Source organism: Cheilinus undulatus, linkage group 3, assembly GCF_018320785.1.
Source record: "Cheilinus undulatus linkage group 3, ASM1832078v1, whole genome shotgun sequence".
In the NCBI taxonomy this organism is placed as follows: Eukaryota; Metazoa; Chordata; class Actinopteri; order Labriformes; family Labridae; genus Cheilinus; species Cheilinus undulatus.
The window spans coordinates 51,473,717-51,496,605 of NC_054867.1; the positions used below are offsets into that span (position 1 = coordinate 51,473,717).

Below are 22,889 nucleotides of genomic sequence, written 5' to 3' on the forward strand. Positions count from 1 at the left end.
GCAGCACATTCCAAAGGTTCTTCAATGATTGAAAATTTTACTAGGTTTTTTCAATTGATATATTGACATATTTATACCCATTCTTTAAACCCTAAAATTTCCCAGCCACCTTGAATGCATCATCATATTACCGTGCGTTAGCTTGTTAAATTCAAATTAGCGTCTATCCTGCCGATTTCAACACGGACTTCAGCGCTGGATTACTTTTTTAAACAATGGGACCTATTACAAAGTTTGGGAGAACTTTCCACAGTCCGTCTTGGTGGAAAAAGAGGTTAAAGCCATGTGAAATCTGAGGATAACTTTACCTATGACGCAGCTGCAGACATGATGGAGACTCTCTCTCCCCCCTCCGAGGCTGACGTTTGAAGGTAAAATTAATTTTCTTCAAAGAGCCAGAGCACCATTGTCATACTAAAAATGATCTTAAAGAATAGGAAATTTATTACTGGCTGGTGAAACTTTGCTGTTCCCCCTTGTTACAGCAATTTTTGTTTGAGTGGAGCCTTTTAAAATGCTTTGATTGATCCGCTGGACGACGTGCTGTCAGCGACACAGCTGCTTATTAATGTCAGCGCTATTGTTGTCGTCTTTGTCCACTGTTGTATTTTACTAGGAAAGAAAGTGTTCCTAAACAGGACACTTTTATCTGGGAATATTCAGGCTGTTGCTGTCGTTTGCAGTGGTTACCAGGACAGTGTGACAGCGAGTTGCGCTCTGGTTTTCTGTCTTCCTATGTGAGCTTCCCACATGTATTCGTTTGGTACACGTCTGTACTGTACCGAGAGGCCCGTACCGAATCGGTATGATATGAATACATGTACCTTTACACCCTACTCTTAATACATTTTTGTCAATTTGAAACCTTTTTTTGCTTTTTTTGCCAGTTTAGCTAATTTCTGTCAATTTCTGCCTATTTTTCTGCCTCAGTTTACCCATTTTTTGCCAGTTTGAACCATTTTTTCCCACTTCTTAATCCCATTTCAGCATATTTAAACCCATTTTTGTCCTTTTTTTAACACTTTTTTTCCTGCCTGTTTTGGCACTTTTAAACCAATTTTTGCCAGTTTCCACCTATCATTGCCCATGTAGACCCGCTATTACCACTATTAACCCCTTTATTGCCAATTTTTTTACCCAGTTTTTCAATTTTAACCACATATCACTATTTATCCTGCCCCTTTTTTGCCAGTTTAACTAATTCCTGCCAATTTCTGGCAATTTTTCTGCCTCAGTTTACCAGTTTTTGCCATTTTGACCCACTTTTCCCTCTTCTAAATCCCATTTCACCATATTTTCCACCAATTTTTGCCAATTCAAATCCATTTCTGCCACTTTTAATCCCCTCTTACCACTTTTTGTTTCTGTTTTTGCTATTTTGTACTTATTTTTATCTTCTACTTTTTATCTACTTCAACCCACAGGCATCACTTTAATTTACAACCCTTTAAAGTCATTAAGGACAAAAATGTCCATTTCCAAAAAACTGCTATATAAACTTAACAGATTAATATTTTTTTCTCATTTTTTTTTGGCATAAATCTCATAAACAACTTAAGCTGTACTCAAAACTACCAAACATTCAATCATTTTGAGGGTTTTAACCCTTTAAATGCCAGTTTGATTACTTAAAGTCAATGTGTTTTTTTATGAAAAAAGTGAAAAAATGTGATATCTTCCTCAAACCAAATGTGGGATGGCTGGGGCACTATTTCTAAATCCAGCATGGACATGTCAATGATTATCCAAAATACTGACTTTGTTGCATTATTAGTTTTTGTGTAGCATCCAATTTAAAATGTATGACCCTATAGTCATTAAGGACAAAAATGTCCACTTCCAAAAATGGCAATTGATTTTAGTGATGAACATTAAAAATGATAAATTTTACTATTTTTCTCATTAATGAAACCATAACATTACAGAATGCATGATTATATCATGCAACGGCGAGGAGATCATGATATGGTTTGACTGGGAGTCAGTGGGACGTTTTTGTCAAACAGCTACTTGAAAGGTTCATAAATTTTAAATCGGATGCTACACAAAAACTAATAATGCAACACAGTGAATATTTTGGCTATTGTTGGACATACCCAGGACTGATTTAAAAAAACACCCCCCACCCCCCCAACATTAGTTTTCTGGAAAATAATTAATGTTTTGTGGGGGTTTTTTTTTAGAAAAAATGTTACCATCCTGTAATCAACCTGGCATTTAAAGGGTTAAAATCCTGAAAATTATACAATAATTGATTGTTTTGATCAGAACTGATGTTGATTAAAAGATTTGACCCAAAAAAGCAGAAAAAAATATTAATGTAAACTATTTTTATTGCCATTTTTGGAAGTGGACATTTTTGTCCTTAATGACTATAGGGTCATAAATTTTAAATTGGATGCTACACAAAAACTAATAATGCAACAAAGTCAATATTTTGGATAATCATTGACATGTCCATGCTGGATTTAGAAATAGTGCCCCAGCCATCCCACATTTGGTTTGAGGAAGATATCACATTTTTTCACTTTTTTCATAAAAAAAACACATTGACTTTAAGTAATCAAACTGGCATTTAAAGGGTTAAAATCCTCAAAATGATTGAATGTTTGGTAGTTTTGAGCACAGCTTAAGTTGTTTATGAGATTTATGCAAAAAAAAATCAGAAAAAAATAATAATCTGTTAAGTTTATATAGCAGTTTTTTGGAAATGGACATTTTTGTCCTTAATTACTTTAAAGGGTGGTAAATTTGTTTCACAGTGTTCCCATGACCTATTAGAGCAATTGAAATTTGATTTTGAAAGTTTGCCAAGAAAGATATTTTGTTGCAAAAAATTAGACCATATGGACCAACACAGCCAAAATGGTGAGCAGATAAAGATGAAAAATTTGCCCAAATGGACAAAAATGTCCCTAGTGATGCCTGGGGGTTAAAAATCCCAGTTCACCACCTTTTCCAACATGGCACAAATGACAAAAAAAGATATTTGTTGCTTTGATAAGAGTGGTTATTATTCAGTTGAAATGTAAAATATATGTATCACAGCTTAACTTCATGATGGACCATGATTTTGCTGACCATCACAAAAAGTTCTCCATTTTATCCCCTCTTATGGGAAATACAGTCTATTTTCAAAAAATCACAAAAATGCTCCTGACACTTTAACTTTTTGCTGAGGAAGCCAGGATACACAAGTTCACATAAACATAGTCATTGCCAAGATTCTGGTGTGAGATAAATCTCCCCTTTGAAGCTCTTGGACACAAGACGTCCCATAATTTCATTTCATTGCAGAAGATTTCTGTCCAAATTCTAATTTCTGTGTGTCTCTCTCCTGTAGGTGTTTACTGCTGCGGTCCATCCCCAAAGCTGGCCATCCTGAGTGGACACACAGAGGTAGAATTCGACACCCCGTTCGTCTATGCTGAAGTCAACTCTGACTGCGTCGACTGGCTGGTCAGTAAACACAGCTTGGATCCATCATCATGAAAATAACGAAGCAGATACCACAGCCTTTAGTGAAAAAATCAATCAATGAAAAAGACAACAGCTTGAAAGAAAAGGAAATTATAAGCCCAGAAAGCCACAGGCAGTTCTGATAAATGAGTAGACTTTAGCTGAATAGTTTCTTCTGGTTTCAAACGTTTGTCCTTTCAGCTCAGAGAGGATGGTACACTCGAGAAGATGGAGACTGACACCAAGAGAGTTGGTCAGTTTATCTCCACAAAAGCTGTGGGCAGTGATGAAAGAGAGGACCTGACCCTCACCTACAAACCCCAAGAAGGTGAGTCAGTCGAAATAAAGCGTATAATTCACACAAGAGGTGGATGAACTGACCTGAAACAATGGCTCAATCATTTCTCTTACAGGAACATTTAGAGAGAGATTAAGCTTTGTAAGAGCCGTCATCAGACACTACGAAAACCTTAAAAAGATCAGAAAGGAGGAGGAGGAGAGGAGGAGGAGGGAGGAGGCGGAGAGGAGGACAACAGACCCTGTGGCAATGGCAGGGGGGACGGGGGTACCAATGAGACCATCAGCAAACACCCCACCTGACGGAGCGGTAGTAGGATCAGCTGGGGGAACTCCTGAAGTCGCCCCCACACCACCACCACCCAAAGTGAACATCTCATTTGAAGAGGTAACTACAGATGACAATATTACTAGATTTCAACAAACATAAAAAAAAAAAAACGTAAAATGCATTGTTCCAAATTCTTATGCACAACAGAGTTTCAAAATATTTTATAGGTTGTAAAGATCTGAAAATGGTCATTTGTTGAATTTGCAGCATTAGGAGGTCATAATTACTGAAATCAAAGCTATTTCAATCAAAACCATCTTACAGGCCAAGTTTCATGTTAACATAGGAGCCCTTCTTTGATATCACCTTCACAATTCTTGCATCCATTGAACTTGTGAGTTTTTGGAGAGTTTCTGCTGAATTTCTTGGCCAGATGTCAAAATGAGCTGCTGTTTTGATGTGAACTGCCTCCCACCCTCATAGATCTTTAGCTTGAGGATGCTCCAAAGGTTCTCAATAGGGTTGAGGTCAGGGGAGGATGTGGGCCACACCATGAGTTTCTCTCCTTTTATGCCCATAGCAGCCAATGAAACAGAGGGATTCTTTACAGCATGAGATGGTGCATTGTCATGCATGAAGGTAATTTTGCCATGGAATGCACGGTTCTTCTTTTTGTACCATGGAAGACTGTGGTTAGTCAGAAACTCTGTATACTTTGCTGAGGTCATTTTCACACCTTCAAGGACCCTAAAGGGGCCTACCAGCTCTCTGCCCATGATTCCAGCCCAAAACTTGACTCTGCCCCCCTCCTTGCTGACATCGCAGCCTTGTTGGGACATGGTGGTCATCCGCCAACCATCCTCTTCTCCATCCATCTGGACCATCCATGGTTGCACAGCACTCATCTGTAAACAAGACTGTTTGAAAATGAGTCTTCATGTATTTCTGGGCCCGCTGCAACCATTTCTGCTTGTGAGCATTGGTTAGGGGTGGCTGAATAGTAGGTTTATGCACGAATGCAAGCCTCTGGAGGATCCTACACCTTGAGCTTGATGGGACTCCAGAGGCACCAGCAGCTTCATGTACCTATTTGCTGCTTTGTGGTGGCATTTCAGCAGCTGCTCTCTTAATCTGATGAATTTGTCCGGCAGAAACCTTCCTCATTATACCTTTATCTGCACGATCCTGTCTGTGCTCTGAATCAGCCACAAATTTCTTCACAGTACGATGATCATGCTTAAGTTTTCATGAAATATCTCATGTTTTCATTCCTTGTACAAGACATTGCACTATTTTAGGCTTTTCAGCAGCAGAAAGGTCCTTTTCTCTCCCATATTGCTGAAACCTGTGGCCTGCTTAATAATGTGGAACAGTCTTCTTAAGTAGTTTTTCTTCAATTGGGCTCACCTAGCAAACTAATGATCACAGGTGTCTGGGATTGATTTCAGTGATCCAAAGAGCCCTGAGACACAACACCATCCATGAGTTTAACTGAAAAACAAAAAACTAAATGTTTATGAGACTACCATCTAATTTGCATATTAACTCTGAATGCGGTGTTGTGATCGTGCATGTCATTCACACCCAAACATGGAATGCTTTTCTGGGTGTTACAACAGGATATTGGCATTGAGGCTTTGCAGCCGAAGGCATTAACAGGCGCTATCTCCCAGTCTGCAAATGCTTTATTTATAACAGGACAAAAACATGGATTTGTTTCAAGAAGTGTGGTTTTACAATCCAATTATTATGAGGTGCACCTTTTAAATCCTTTAATGATGTGAACACATAAAGCATACTTCGGGATAAAAAAAGGGATTACAGGTGAGCAGGTGCTTTTTAAACTAGTCAAGAGTTTCAGGAAATCACAAGATTTCTAACTTAAAAAAAAAACAAAATCTTATTAAATGCATTTTGGGATTTTTTTCTCGTTTGCACAGATCCATACCTTCCATTCAGCTACAGAAATGATACAGCTGAAGATAAAGTCTGCAGGATTTTTTCCTACTCCTTAGCAGGGGATGTTAAAGTGCTAACATTCTTTTTAAAATCTAAATTTGTTTAGTCATTATATCAGTCAGGCTCAGTCAAGAGTCTGTGCACCAAGTGAAGGAGTCCAAGTTTATCTTGGTCTTGTTCAGGACTGAGGGTAGAAAGGACCATAGGACTGACAGGTGGATCGGTGTTATTACAGATGTTTTAGTGTTGTGAAGAGGGAGTTTCAAGGTAAAGCTTTTAACTACCCAGCTGCTCTTTGTTCCAACCCTCACCTAGAGTCATGTTCTTTTGGACACCCTTTTAACTGCGAGGTCTTACCATCTATTTTTGGGCTGTTTCTATCTTTTAGTTGTCCTTTCGTGACAATTGTAACATGAAATTGGCACTCTGTAAACCTGACATGTAAGATGGATTTGTTTCACACATCCATCTGGAAAACCTTCAATCCTAAGCATTTGGGAAAGGGCAGAGGTTTTGAAAAAAACTCAGTGTCATTGGATGAACGTTCTGTCTGTCACATCTTTACGGGCCAATCAGAGCAACAAAACACGTGACGTAGCCACGACCGAGGTGCACATGTGCAGCTACCGAGGAATAACGCGAATCATGGCGACTGTAGACATGTCAGTACATGACTTATGTCATTTTTGAAATGAAAACAACTCACTGCTGTTCTTTGTTCTTCTTTTAACAAAGACATGTTGTCAAGTTCTGATAAAACTGGCACTTTAGCAGCATCCACGCTAAGCTCTTCTGCCATAATTGCACTGGCCTGTTGTTGCTGCTTGCTTACGTCACGACTCTGCCGCGCCTGAGAGTACTGCCCCTTGTCGCTGATTGGTCCTGTCACTTTCTAATTTGGCCCAGAAGCTTCAGATGGGAGCTCTGCAAGATAGATTCACCAGTGAGAAACACAGAAATGAGCGTATCCATCTGCTTTACAAGGTTAACGCTCTGTGTTGTGCCCCTCAGTTCAGCCATTCATGTAATCCTAAACATGGAAAAATACACGCAAAACAATTTTAGGACAGCTGTTTAGCATGCACGCTTAATCCACATTGACTGAGTGCAACATCTGTCTGTTGGGGCTTTTCCTCTACATTGAGCGGCTTGCCTCTACTTGGCAGCCCATTGTGCTTTTCCACCAAAACCAAGCTACCCATTTGAGGGCGCGTCCAGAGCTGATGACACAGGGTTCCGACGTTAAATAGCCCAGCTTCAGTAAGCATTGTTTTGATCGGCCAGAAGAAGAAGCACACATCGTTTCAACTTCAAAGTATCTTCTCGTTCTTCTACCAATAATCTGGCAGGTATTTCAAAGTTTAGTGCAGCGGTTGCTACTTAAACAAGACTTCGAGTTATCCCTAAGTGATAAACTGCTGGCACTGCAGAATGCTTGGAGGCGGGGCAAGCGTGCTTGGACCCTGCTCCTCAGTTCTACGAGCAATGTTTTTGCAAGGATTTCCCCTGAGAAACCTGAGAGCTGGTGTAAGCCTGCTTGGTTTTAAACATGGAGCTTTTTGCAAACTCCAAGTGAGCTTTTACGCATTATGCTTTGAGGAGAGTTTTCTGTCAAGCCACCCTGCCATGAAGCCCAGATCAATGGAGGGCTACAGTGATGGTTGACCTTCTGGAACTTTGTCCTATCAGCCTTCTTACTAAGGACCTTCTCTCCCTTTTGCTCAGTTTGGCCGGGCACCCAGCTCATTCAAAAGTCATGGTTGTGCCAAACATCTTACATTTGAGAATTCTGGAGGCCACTGTGCTCTTGTGAACCTTCAGTGCGGCAGAAATGTTTTTGTATTCTTCCCCTGATCTGTGCCAGTCAACAACCCTGTCACTGAGCTCTGCAGCTCCTTTGACCTCATGGCTTGGTTTACTCTGATATCTTTGACAGCTGTGACGCCTTCTATAGAGAGCTTTTGTGTGCCTTTCCAAATCATGTCCAGTCAATTTAAGTTAGCACAGGTGGACTCCAGTCAAGGTGTAGAAACATCTCAGCAAAGATCAAAGAAATGGGAGGAGCCTGAGCTACATTTAAAGAGTTAATGTAGGGGTCTGAATACTTACTGAATGCACTGTATAAAATCCTCCTTTGTCCCAATTCTTACCTTTTTCTTAGGTGTCAAAGCCAATAAACGGTAAGGATGTCTGCCTGAATCTGAAGCTTAACAGTAAAAGTACCAAGGAAAGACCGCTGATCATCAAATACAACATTCAAGCTATGAATTACAACGGACGTCCAACCAAGGTCATCCTCAAAAACAAGAAGGAGGAGACACTGCTGCCTGGGAAAGGTGACAGATTTATCTCAAAGGATTGGAGAAAAACTCTACTGACTGGTTAGAATTGAGATAAACTGACTAAATCTCTCCTTTTCTTGAAGATCTGACCATCCCAATCGTGGTCAAGTTCTCAGACTATTGTAAACCCATGTTGGGGAGTGACGGCATGAAGGTTTCTGTCATCGTCAAGGACCAAAAGAACCCAGATCACCCCTACCACGCTGACGATGACGTGATCCTGGAAGACCCCCCAATCTCTGTCACGGTATATAGACAAAGTCTTTCTTTCTTTATTTCTTCCTTCCTTACATCTTTTCTTTCTTTTTTCCTTCCTTCCTTTTTTTCCATCTTTCCTTTCTTTGTTTCTTTCTTTCTAGATGTGTCCACTGATGGTGTTCTTCTTTGGGACTTGGATGATTGTAGAGGACTTCAGGCAGAATGGGACATTTGTTTAAAAAGACAGTTAACAAGGTCTCGCGCCTTCAAAGTATTTTTTGATGGAGTTGCTTTTTGTGGGCACAAGCACATCCAAATGTGAAACGCTTATTGCTTCAACATCCTGCATGTTTTAGCAGGATATTGGCACTTGTGTTGGACTTGGAGTAGTGACAACAGAGTTTTTGTACAGAAACTAAATTGAAAACTGCATGCTTAGCTGTGCTTTCAGGTGTCTGTTTCAAAAGGCAGACTGTGATCATGCACGCCATCAGAGTGTTCTGAAACAGCATGGCAGACCTCCAATACCCGCGTTTAATAACTGCATAAAAATACAGAAACGTTTATAGAAAACCAATAGTCACATGCATAGTTTGAGGCATCATAGTTGCCTCATGCATTCATAGTTGACTTTATATCTGCTGTTTCTGATGCAGTGTGCAACAAAAGCACATAAAAACTATTGTATATGCTCATTTTTTCTTCTCTAGTATCGATATCAGTTTAGCCTGCAGGCTAGGGACTGTCATCATCAGTGACTTTTGTGTCCACTGTGGGTTGTTGTGTAAGAGAAATGTGTTCAGTTCAGTTGAGCTGCTGTAGGGTTCACTCACTCCAGTACGCCTCAATTAAAAAGCATTCAGCTGCCAGAAAGTCCCGCCCTTGCACCTCAGCGTTTAGGTCTAAATGCTGCTGGTTATGAATCAAAGAAGTCTTTTATAGAACGACCTACAAAAGCAAACCAGGCAGTTTGTGTATGTCATACAGATTTAAGATACACAAATCACAACTACTAGTGATTATATTTTCCATGGCAAAGATTCATGCTGAGTGATTCATCTGATGCTTTAAAGCAGGCGTGCCCAAATTCTTTTTAGTGAAGGGCCAAAAATGAATCGGGGTGGAGAGCCACGGGCCAAAACTAAACATTCATGTTGCAGTGCATGAAATTAAATATGCCTATAGCATAACTGTGCAAAATAAAAACTCATACAAAGTAATTTTGAAAATGAATAACACTATTCTTTATTGTGTTTCACAGCATGAAATGTCTGAACATCCATATGGCACAAATACTAAGTAGGCATACTGCCTTGAAATCAGTTTAGTAAAGAAGTACTCATGTTCCCAACTATTTTTTAACTTTCTCTTATCATTGTGCCACCGCCTCACATGCTTCATCTCTGCCATGACCCCAGCTTGACCCCAGCATCTTCTCACTGACTCATTCTCTGGTCATGGGCTTCCAGATTTGAGCTCAGCAGCGCCACCCTACCCCCAATGTAACACAGTGTTAATTTGTGGTCAGGAGAGGAATTGCAACAATAAATAAATATTGAAAGAAATATTTAGACTGCTGGGAAAATAATAATAATAAAAAAATATTTAAAAATTTGAACACGGGCAACGGGCCAAAACTAATCACTTGTGGGCCAAAGTTGGCCCGCGGGCCCCAAATTGGACAGCCCTGCTTTAAAGGCAGCCAGATTATAGGTTTGTGCAATGTGTCTCCAGTTTGTAGGATATGATTAGGTATTATAAGCTTAGATTTTAAGAGATTAGAAGAAGATATTTCACGCAAAAAGACACCAAATATAGAGGCAAAATCTATCCAGTCTCCCAGCAGCAGTCCAGTCTCCCAATAGCACACCAGGGGGACTATGGTGCACGCTCTGCTGGGACAACACAGTCTTTACACGTCTGAACGCCTCGTTTTGTCCTGTATGTATGTTTAGTCTGCGTGTTACTGCAAAAATGATGAAGCTATATATTCCTTTTGTAATCTGTACAATTGCAACGCTCATTCTCATAAGTGACAGTCTTGTGGTGAGACCAATCACCAGCGATAAGCTACTCACCTATAGCCGTGCTGAGCTACTGTCACTATGGAGCTCCCCTCCATGTACCACCAGGCCTGCCGTGAATCTTCCGAAAGAGCTCCGGCAAAGGAAAAGAGGCAGGCGAGGAGGAATACGGTGCCAGCTTAGAAGATGTGCTTTTAAGCCGCCCTTGCCTTCAATCATCTTGGCAAATGTCCGATCTCTTCGTAACAAAATGGACCTGTAACACGCTCGGTGCCGGCTAGAGCGAACCTTCAAGGACACCTGTATTATTGCTCTCTCTGAGACCTGGCTGGACGAGTCTGCCCTGGATGATGAGGTAAACCTGGACAGTTTTACTATCATCAGGTCGGATAGGACGAGCCAGTCCGGGAAAAAGAAAGGCGGGGGTGTCTGCCTCTACATAAATGACAGATGGTGTACTAACATCAAAGTCAATCATAAAATGTGCACCCCTGATCTGGAAATGTTGACAGTGTCTCTGCGCCCCCATTATCTTCCACGGGAATTTCCTACTGTTGTTGTCAGCTGTGTGTATATTCCCCTGGACTGCAATGACAGGAGAGCAGCAGAGGTGTTAGCCGAAGAGGCTAACACCATGTTAGCAAAGTATCCAGGGGCCCCCGTGTTTATACTGGGCGACTACAACACCTGCAGACTGTACACTGCACTGCCTTCTGTCCAACAGTATGTTGATATACCAACAAGAAGGCAAAATATTTTGGATTTATGTTACGGAAACATCACGGATGCATTCCGTGCTCATTCATATCCACCGCTGGGACTTGCTGATCACAACGTCATCTGTTTACTTCCGCTCTACAAACAGGAACTCAAACGTCACAAGCCAACCGCCTACAGCGCCCGCCAGTGGACAGGTGACGCCATTATACAACCTCAAGGCTCCCTGGCATGCACTGACTGGAATACTTTTAAAGGAGAGATAGATGAGAAAACATCCATTATCACAGACTACATTAACTTCTGTATTGACACAACTATCCCTGTGAAAAATATAATCAAATATCCAAGTTCCAAACCCTGGATTACCCCTCAGATAAGGACAAGCCTGAAGAAGAAACACAAAGCCTTCAGGCAAAAGGACTGGACAGCACTCAAGTCAGCAAACAGGACTCTCAAAAGTGAGATTCTGAGGGCCAAGCATGAATATAAAAACAAACTGGAAAATGAATTCAGCTGCATGAACACCAGACAGGCTTTCCAAATGGTAAAGACATTAACAGGAAACAAGCCCAAGCTCTCCGAAACAATAACTCCTGAGATGGGAAACAACCTGAACTCTTTCTTCAATCGGTTTGAAAAATATGACTGTACCCGTGAGTGCCTTGCAGAGCTCAGTGGTCTGCCCCCACCAGACCCCAATGATCCCCTTTTCATTAAGGGATGTACAGCATCAGTTATACAAATACAAGCCAGGTAAAGCACCAGGACCAGATCACATCTCAGGAAGGGTGCTGAAGACCTGTGCCTTAGAACTTGCATCAGTGATACACTCTCTCTTCTGCGAAATTTATCACACTTGCAAAATTCCCACCATATGGAAAAAGCAACAATAATCCCTGTTCCCAAAAAAACCTCGCTCAACAGAATTCAAAGATTTCCAACCCATTGCCCTCACATCATTAATCATGAAATGTTTTGAACATCTGATGCTAAAATTCATCCAGCCACTTGTCAACAAACAATTGGACCCCTTTCAGTTTGCCTATGAGGCCAAGAGAGGAACAGAGGATGCTGTGGCCTGCCTCCTCCATCTTCTCCTGCAACATCTCGACTCCCCAAAAACTTCTGCCAGGATTCTTTTTGCTGATTTTAGCTCCGCCTTTAACACCATTCAGAGACACAACCTAATCCAAAAACTAATCCACCTCAGCCTACCCTCCCAGTTGATACACATCATATACAGCTTCCTCACAGACAGACAACAAACTGTAAAGGTCAGCACATTAGTCACAGCTCCACTCACCACCAACACTGGAGCACCACAGGGCTGTGTGCTGAGCCCTTTTCTCTACACCTTATACTCAAACGACTGCACGAGCCCCTCTCCTACCATAACATTCCTCAAATATGCAGATGACACCGCACTTGTGGGCCTTCTCACGGACAATCATTCACTCCAGGAATAACAGAACTCAATCCTGTAGTTTAATCAGTGGTGCAAACAAAACCATCTCCACCTGAACCTTAATAAAACAAAATAAATAGTCTTCGGGACTCACAATCACCAACATCCAACCATCATTGACAACACCGTCACAGAAATAGTGGATCATATCAAATACCTTGGACTAACGATAGACAATAAATTCAGCTTTGACCAACACACACGGGAAATTCAGAAGAAAAGCAAAGACTTTCAGTCATCCGCTAACTAAAAAGCCTGAATGTCACATCAGATCTCCTCCTTGACCTTTATAAAAGCATTGTTCAACCTGTTCTCATTTACTGTTCGACATACTTTTACAATATGCTCACAATCAAAAACCAGAATGTCCTCACAAAAACAACCAATATTGCCACAAAGCTTATAGGCCTCCCAACTCCCAGTCTCACTCAGTTAAGTGCCAAAGCCATCAGATGCATCACAAACGCAATAACACAAGATCACACCCACCCACTAAACCAATACTTTACTTTACATTACTGCCTTCCGGACGCAGATACAGGTCACTCAGATACAACAGAGCACAGCTTAAAAACAGTCTAATAACCTCCGCCATCACAGCACTAAACCAGCAAAATTGTGAATGACACCTGATTGTCTTTATTTATTTGTAATCATTGCTGGAAGTGAATGTTATGGGTTTTGTGTGAGTGTATGTGTGTAGGTGTGTGTGTGCGTGTGTGTCTCTTGGGACTGTTCCCTCTTGTAAGGCTTTTTTATACCTGTATGTACAGAATCTGTGAAAATGAATTTCCCAGAAGGGACAATAAACTAACCAACTGACTAACTAATTAACAAAATTATGAGGCTGCATATTATATAATACAGCACAAAGGCAAAAAAATACAGTTAAAGAAAAAGGAGGAAAAGAGGGAAGAGGGAGTTGTATGGAGAGACGAGGAAGATGCTTACAGAGAGAAAAAGGAGATGAGGTAAAGAGGAAGAGAACATGCAGACAAAGGGAAAGGAAATAAAGCAGAGATGAGTAATGCATGAAGAGAGAATATGGAGATGCAGAAAGAAAAGAGGGAGGTTCAGAAAAATAAGAGAGAGATGCAGATAAAAAGATGAGTATGCTGCATTAATAGAGAAGAAAAGCATTGTATGAATATTGGAAAAGGGGATGCATGAAAAAAGAAAAGGAAGATGCAGAAAGAGAGAAAAGGGGGATGGGGAAAAGGAGAAGAGGGGGGTGCAGAGAGAAAAATGTAAGATGAAAAAAGAGAAGAGGGTGCAGGAAGAAAAAGAGACATGCAGAAAGAGAAAAGATTGAGATGCAGAGAGAATAAAGGGTTGCACAAAAAGAAGAGAGATGCATGAAAAGAGTAAAAGGAGGTGCAGAAAGAGAAGAAGGTGGTACAGAAAGAGAAAACAAGGCAGACAGAGAGAAAAGAGAGGTACATAAATAGTGAAAAGAAGATGCAGACAGAGAAAAACAGGGTGACAGAAGAGATTGTGCAGGAAGAAAAAGAACATGCAGAAAAAGAATGAAGAGAAAATATAGAATAGCAGAAGGAGAAGAGTGAGATGCATGAAGAGAGAAGAGAAGATGTAGAAAAAGAGAAGAGAGTGGGGCGCAGGTGGCCGAGTGGTTAAGGCGAGCCCCATGTACGAGGATGGCCCGGGTTTGAATCCGGCCTGAGGCCCTTTACCGCATGTCTCTCCCCCGCTCTCGACCCCATTTCTGATTCTATCCACTGCAGCCCCTCTCAAATAAAGGCACAAAAATGCCCTAATTAAACCTTTAAAAAAAGAAAGAGAGAAGAGAAAGATGCATGAAGATAGGAAAAGGAGATGTAGAAGAGAAGGGTGAGGTGAAGAAAAAGATGAGAGAGTTGCAGAAAAGAAGTGTGATGCATGAACAGAGAAAAGGGAGACATTGAAATAGGAAAGAGGGAGATGCAGACAGAGAAATAGGAGTTGATAGAAGAGGAGGGGATAGTACTAACCTGACACGCCAGATGGATTCGTTTCACACATCCATCTGGAAAACCTCTCATACACAGCGTTTGGGAAAGGGCAGAGGCTTTGAAAAAATCTTGGAGGGTGATTGGATGAACGTTCTGTCTGTCACATCTTTACGGCCCAATCAGAGCAACAAAATGTGACGTAGCTATACCGAGATGCAAACTCCATAGAGACGTGAACCTGTAGACGTGTCAGTAGACGACTTTTGTTGTTTATGAAAAGAAAACAACTCACTGCTATTCTTTGTTCTTCTTTTAATGGAGAAATGTCATCAAGTTCTGATAAAACTTACGCTTTAGCAGGATCCACGCTGTCATCTGCCATATCTACACCGGCCTCTTCTCACTGCTTGCATATGGCATGACTCTGCCGCGCCTGAGAGTATTGCCCCTTGTAGCTGATTGGTCCTGTCACTTTCTAACTGGGCCCAAACTGTTCAGACGGGAGCTTTGCAAGATGGATTTGCCAGTGACAAACACGGAAGCGGGCGTGTCCATCTGCTTTGCAAGGTTAGGATGGTGCAGGAAGATAAAGAGAAATGCAGAAAGAGCAGAGAGGGATGCATGAAGTGAGAAAAAGGAGATGAAGCAGGAAATACAAGGGGGATTCTGAAGGAGGGGCAGAAAAAAGAGAAAGAAATGCAAAAAGAGAGAGCTGTCTGTGTTTTTAGAGGGATTACTAGATGATGACTGTAACTCAGACATCCAAGGTGGGATCTAAAGCCATAATGAGTTGGAAGTGGCTGAATGTGGTCCTTCTGTGACCCATGCTAGAGAGCCAAAAACTGGTGACAGCCACCTTAAACAGGCTGCTATGGAGGGTGGCTTTGCTAACCATGAGATGACAAAGAATGTCACAGTCACAGTGCAGGTAATCAGTGATATTAAATGTTCTACACCGATGCAATCCTTGTGTTTTTTTGAGGGGGGGTGAATTAAAGTTTCTGTAAGAGAGTTGAAAATACGGTAACCTTAGGCAGGATATCTTTAGAGTTGTAAACAGCTCTACTGAGTGTTTCAACAATCTTCTAATTGTTTTGTTTTCAGATGCCCAGTGAACTCAAAGTGGGAGAAAGTTCAGAGGCAGAGGTGGTTTTCATGAACCCTGTGAATGAGACACTGAAGAACTGCACACTTACCATTTGTGGAACTGGTCTCTGGAGGACAGAGAGCGAATTCAAGTGAGTCTATCAACACACATCATTATAAAAGATAATGTTACAAAAACAATGAATTCAAGGTCTGCAGCTCCCAGTCCTGACGTCAAAGACTGTGTTAACATGATCAATATATGACTGTCTTGAGCAAACATTACAGCACCAGAATCCTGACAGGGATCCTCACACCTAGCACACATAATTAACCAGTGTTTTAATGAAAATGTTTGTGTGTAAGCGTGGAAAATTTCTAAAGTGGTGCCAATACCTGAAGATAAAAATAAGTCTTTCTCTGGTTCAAATAGTCGGCCAGTGAGTTTATTACCACTGCTAGGGAAGATGATGGAAAGAATAGTATATGAGCAAGTTCAGTCTTATTTCTTAAACAATAAATTAATAACACATTTTCAGCATGCATATAGAGAAAAATACTCCACGGCTACTGCCTTGTCCCAGATGGTTGATGACTGGTTCAAAGCTTTGGATGAGAGGAAACTAACAGGAGTAGTACTGCTGGATTTTTCTGCAGCATTTGATATAATAGGTCATGAGTTATTATTACAAAAATTTAAATGTTATGATATTTCTGAAGCTGCATTACAATGGACTAATAGCAATTTAAGTGATAGGAGACAATAGTGTATTTTAATGGAAGCTTCTCTGATGTAAAGATTGTGAAACATGGTGTGCCTCAGGGAAGTTTTCTTGGGCCACTCCTGTACGCAGTTTTCACTAATGACCTTCCCTCTGTTTTAGATAAGGCAAGTATCTCAATGTATGCTGATGATTCAACCATATATCTATCAGATGAAAATATTGATCATTTAAATGTTAATTTACAGAGAGAGTTACAGTCAGTGGTAGACTGGATCAGCAACAATAAACTTGTATTAAATGTACCCAAAACAACTAGCCTAGTAGTTGGAACTGCTTATTGTTTATGTTCTAAACCAAAGCTTGAGCTCAGGATAAAACAGACTTTATTAAATCAGGTAGATGATGTCAAACTTCCAGGTGTTATTATAGATCAGAGACTGTCCTGGGAAAAGCAGGTACAAAAACTAGTGACTAGTGCACTTCGCTTCCCAAACAGCAGCATTATTGACCCAAACACATCATAAATTCATCAATATCCGTACTTTGTAGACTTTCATTGAAAAGGCAGTGGAAGGAGAAGGATTATCCTCTACTGTTATATATAGATACGAGAAGATATACCAGTATGCAAATCAATCGATCAGTCTTTGTTTGTATGGTGCCAGTTCATAACCAAAGTTATCTCGTGACACTTTACAAAGAGGGCAGGTCCAGACTGACTCTCTGATGTCGCCTATTATTATAAAGACCTGCATCAATCACCATGAGCTCAGCATTAGCTGTATTTGACTCTGTCACAGTGCTGAGAAAAACCTTCCAATAGTGCAGGAGTGTCAAACTCAATCACAGAGGAGTCCTGATTCTGAATTAACCCTGTTGTATCATATTTGATCCATACTTTAATGATACCTCTCTCTAATCAATATGATCAATAGATTACTAAAAAAAATTCTGAATACAATCTGATAAATGATAAAAATGCCCTCAAGTGGATAGCCGGACTGTCAAACTCATTTTTCACCAGTAATAAATTATGAGGGAAAAAATGAGTAATTATGATAAATAATTTTGAGATTTAAATGTCAATATAATCAGTTAAGGCTCAAAATCTGAGATAAAAAGTCAAACTTGTTTGTTCAAAAGGTCAAAACATGAAATTAGATGTTAAAATAATGCTTTTAAAAGGCAAATATATATAAAAGAAAGCCTGATCATGTTTTTAAGGCAAAAATATGGCTTTAAATTGAAAGTGGTGCACCTGAAAGGTCGAAAAATGATATAAGGGTCAAAATAATACATTGAAAAGGTCAAAATATTTGATAAAAAGTGAAAATTATCAATTGAAAAGGTCAAAATATTAGAAAAAAATCTAAATAATAAATTGAAAAGGTCAGAATTTGAGATACAAGTGAAAATGGCTGCCAGTGAAAAGTACGACTTATTCTTGAAATATCTGGCAATTACCACCACATGACAGCATTAGAGAGACATCACTTAATTCTGCATTTCTACCCTCAGACTTACTGACTTGAAACCAAGCTCACGGATACGTATCAAGATCCCTATCACTCCCTACAAGGCCGGAGATAGGAAACTGGCGGTCGACTTTGACTGCTCCGTCTTCAGAGACATCAAAGGGAGCTGCACCGTCAAGGTTACTGAGTAAACTCTCAGGTTGACTCAGGAATTACTCTATGAGTTAGATTCATCAGAGCCTGTGTCTATAGCTGTTTTGTGCTGGCAGCTTCCACAACCTCTGTCACAGCAGTTTCTTTTGCATTTGCGTTTGTTGACTTCTGCTTTCCTACATATTACGGGTAAGGTCTATTTCAAATGGTGCTTATTTTTTTTTCCTTATTCAAGGAAATATAAAAAAAACTTGAAAACAATGTAAAGGAATTCTGTCTTGCCAACTGTAGACTTCAAAACTTTCCCCAGGATATGACATTACCCTTTTAAATATATGCCTACAATAAAGATAAATGTAGAAAAAAAGGTACTTACATGGTTGGAACTTGAAAAGCTATAATTAACAGGGACTAAAATGAACTGCAATGGATTGTGGGATACGTAGTTCTTTTCCTCTTTGTAAAGGAAGATGCTTTTTCTCTGTTTTCAAAGGTAGTTTTTGCTCCAGATCAAAAGTTTTGTAGTCATGAGGACTCAGGCAGCTAGATAAGTTGGACCATGCATTAAAAGTGTTGTAATAAGGATTTTAGAAAATGTCTATGGGGGTTTTGAATGGCAGTTTTACTGGTGAAAAAGTGGACGGGCACTGTTGAGCGCTTCTGCAGTGTTTGCATAAAAAGTAATAGAAAGGAAATGAACACCGAGTATAGATGCAAAGCTTTGTCCATATCTGTATACGTTTAAAACATGAAGCATATATGATTCTTAAGGCTGAGGCCGGCCACCATGCTATGAAATAATAACGTAAAATTATGTAATATTACGACACATGAAGCAAATACTCGGAACTACTTTCTGAGTAAACCACTGGGTGGAGTGACACAGTGCGCGCCTGTGGCAGTGCCGTAGTTACTTGGTAGTTCTGGCTTTGCATTTAGCTTTAAAACATCTCCGTCTCATAACATTCCATGATTATTTCATAGTGTGGTGAATGTGCAGGTCACAACTTGTCCATGAGAGCGTTTTGGAGTTGTTGGATTGTGTATTTGATGAGTTTGATGAGGGAAAGCCAAAAATACCATCTGTCTCCATAGCATTAGCTGCGCAGCTGATTTATCAGTCCCCCCAGATCTAGAAACAGCTTGCACTGACAACTAAAGGAAACTAACTGATTATTAAGATTATAGGAATTATGGCAATGGGCGAATTTGCAAGTATCCCTTTAAGGAGAAACTCATCTCAGCCTCCTGTTTCTGATGTCTAATTTTTTCAGTCACTACCCAAAGCTAATGACCTGAGGATTAAATTAAAAATGGGTCCTTTTTACACAAAGGTGGCAGCCGTGGACACAGGCCTTGACTCTTTCGGACGCACAGTTTTTTTTTTTTTTGCTTTTCATGATTAAAAAATTATCTGCTGACTTTGGCTCTGATCCTTCTCTGGATCTTTTTTGGTGTTCAGTATATTTTAAGTTCTAATTTTTTTGGACAGTAGTTTATGCCACTAAGCAACTCATTCTCCTCTGCATTACCTGCAATTTCCACTTATTCTGTCTGTGCAGCAGGGGCGTAGCACAGGGATGAAAAAGGGTACTGATGACCCGGGCCAACAGTAGGGAGGGGCCTTTGAGGAGCCTGCAATAAAAAGTGTGTTTATATCTTCTTTTCTTTTCTTTTTTTTTTTTTTCTTTTTTTTAGTAATTAGTGTCATTATTGAATCAAAAGTGACAAAATGAATCAGTAAACAAACTGAAATTTGTGTTAAATGGAGTAAAATAAATACTGGGGGACCTCTGCTCCCCAAATGGTATACTCCAGTGCTGCGAAATAATGCAAGTAAATTCAGTTTAACCACAGTAAAAATATTTCTTATAAATGGGGTGATTATGCTTCAAAAATATATTACAGTGCATATATATTTGTAAAAGAATATTCAACATTTGTTGCTTGGCTAGCCAGTTATGGGGGACCTTTGTAATATTCTTCCTGGGGGCCCAAAATCCCTAGCTACGCCCCTGCTGTGCAGTGTTCCATCTGTGCTGCACCTTTCTAGTCAGTGTTGTGGTGATTCGTCCCCAGCAGAGCGTGCCAGAAGTACCTCTCTGCTGGAGATTGATGCTAAGTCTATTTTCAGTGCCAGCGTGTGTTCATTTGCAAAGAGCAGATCATCCCAAAAATGAAATACGGCACAGAAAAGCACAAAAACAAACTGCTGGTCCTTTATGTCATCACTACATCAACATTACTTCTAAGCAGGAAGCAAATAAAGAGCAAATCAACCTTGGAAAAGGAAAGACGCATGCTGTTTGTATGCTGCAGTCTTAATTCCTGCATAAACTTGGGACCTGGCTGCACTGTGCTCTAAAAATGGACCCAGTGGGAAAGGGTGCCAAAACCAGTACAAAAGGAATGCTGCAGACACAGACCCTGTGGAAATTGTTGGTAATTTACTTTTAATATTTGAGCTATCTATATGTCTTGGGAGCAATAAAGCATGCAAGTAAAACACTGTTTACTCCACTTCATTATCTCAGGAATTTTCTAAAGAAAGACCAAAGAAGCAAACAAAGATTTAAAGTTGTAGTTGTGCACGGCGACTACATCATTGCTCTGATTGGCCAGTGATGAATGGGACAGATGTAATATTCATCCAGTTACTTCACAAGTTTTATTTTGAAAGGCTCTGCTCATCCCAAACATGGTCTATAGGTTGTTACCCTGATGGATGTGAAATATATGCCATGTAATGTGAAGTCTGCCATGTCAGGTTAACTGAACTGTTACTGTATTGCAACCAATATATCTGTGCAATTTAGACATGGAGTTTGCCGTTATTTTCTGAAAACAGGAAATAAAACAACAATGGGTACTGTCAAGTCATTATTGATAATATGTAACAAACAAGCATTAGCACGCATTACAGTTTGTAGGACATCGTTATGCATGACTCTTTATGTTCCAGCTCCAATATGCAAATCACATCCAGTCAAAGGTTAATGTAACAGAAATGCAGATTAGCCTGATTTATAGAGACAGCAGAGGCTTCTGGACACTTTTCTCTGCAGTGAGTGATGTTTCAAATGCAGTTCAGCCAACAACAATCACCACAACTATACACAAATATGTTTTTGCTCTCAGGTCTCCACCCTCTCACATTTTGCTCCAATAAAAACATGCAACTCTCAAACAGTATCTCAGAGATTTACAGTCTCATTCATAAAGTATCTACAAGTCTGAACTCCTGTAAAAACAGAGACCTCCTTCTCCTCCTCTGCATAACTTCAGCCTTCAGGCCTGATGAGCTGGTGTTAGAGCGACTCCTTGTGGCTAAAAATATAAGAGACCAAAATCCTGGATGAGCTTGATTTTTCTCTGTTTGCACTTTTTGTTGGACTTGTTGAAGGTGTACAAAAATAAAATGTTTAGTAAACGCCATGTTCCCGGTGTTTCATTATTATATCTGTTCTATATCTCTATAATCAAACTTTAGAAGCCTCATGAGGAAATGTGTTGCTTTATACCTCCAATTCTTCACTAGATAAAAAAGCATAAACTAATATAAACCTGAGGTGTTGTTGGATGGTATAAAACATCAAAGAGACAATACACACTGTATTTAATCCGTTTTGATGGACTTTATCTTACATTTGGCTTTGTCTGTTTCAAAATAGTGTATGCTTTTACATCTGGGGGTTTTATATTAAACATCCCAAGAGGGAAAGTCTGTCTTTGGTTAGAATGATTGTACGTTTTCTCACAGTTCCAAAAACTTACACAGATCTTTCATCAGTCACTTATTATTAAGAGAAAAAAAACAGAAATGGAGCTGAGGAAACACAATTTCTACTTAGCAAAATCTTGAGAGGACATTGCCTTTTTCTCATTTATTTTTGATGTAAAAAAAAAAGTTATTATCACAAGACTTCTTGAGATTGTGAAATTAGCTTATGTGAGGAAGAACAGTGGTTATCCTGAGATATAAAGATACATAAGGGTGCTTTCACATTGGGGATTTGGGCCCAGATCTGAGTACACTTGACCCAAAACTCTGGTTCATCTGACCAGTGGCCTGAGCCCACTAACAGAGGTGGACTCAGGCATGAGATGTGAATGCAACTGTGCCCAAGTATGGGGTACTCATCGGTGAGTTGAGCCAAGGTATTTCTAAATGTCTGTTGTTGCTTCAAAAACCTTTATATCTTTGCAGCACAGGCCCGTTTCATCCTCATAGCTGCACAGCAGATGTGGAAGAAGGAAAAGGGTCATTTAGGGCGTTTCAGAAATAATGTGCAAACATTAGAGTCTATCCATAGAAGCAGTATTGACTATTGTTTGCACAGAGCATAAGCAAATGTCAATGTGAGTTTTTGCCATAGTTGTCTCTTCTTCTTTCCTCTTTATAGTGGATTTGCAAATTGACTGCATGCATACTGCCACCCACTGCATCAGACTGTGATCACATTTGGAAGTGTGCTCAGGCTGAAAGTGATGTTACTATTCTGATAGCGGACCAGCAGGGGAGAAGCTAAATAAAAAAAAAAAAACAAAAAAAAAAAACAAGACCTTTTGTCCATATCTCAAGAAAACATCCAAATTGTACTTATTATCACAGGAAAACTTACTGAAATGAAATGTTGGCATGTATGTCAGTAACCATGCAAAGCTTTTGGAATGGGATGCTACATATTGGATTTTGGTCTTTTAATACTTTTAATCTTATTGCTCTGGGTATGGATATAAATAAACTTTCTGCTGATGTCTAATAT

General features: G+C 40.0%; 1 protein-coding gene across 1 annotated transcript in view; it reads left to right on the plus strand.

Moving 5' to 3' along the window:
• LOC121507338 (protein-glutamine gamma-glutamyltransferase 5-like) overlaps positions 1-18,974 on the plus strand; it is a 42,568-nt gene extending 23,594 nt beyond the window's left edge. The window contains exons 10-16 of the mRNA XM_041783620.1: positions 3,344-3,459; positions 3,661-3,787; positions 3,873-4,144; positions 8,148-8,322; positions 8,412-8,575; positions 15,789-15,922; positions 18,014-18,974. Coding sequence (XP_041639554.1) covers positions 3,344-3,459; positions 3,661-3,787; positions 3,873-4,144; positions 8,148-8,322; positions 8,412-8,575; positions 15,789-15,922; positions 18,014-18,161 — 1,136 coding nt within the window. The 3' untranslated portion in view covers positions 18,162-18,974. The remainder of the gene's footprint in view (positions 1-3,343; positions 3,460-3,660; positions 3,788-3,872; positions 4,145-8,147; positions 8,323-8,411; positions 8,576-15,788; positions 15,923-18,013) is intronic.
• Positions 18,975-22,889: the final 3,915 nt, after the last annotated feature.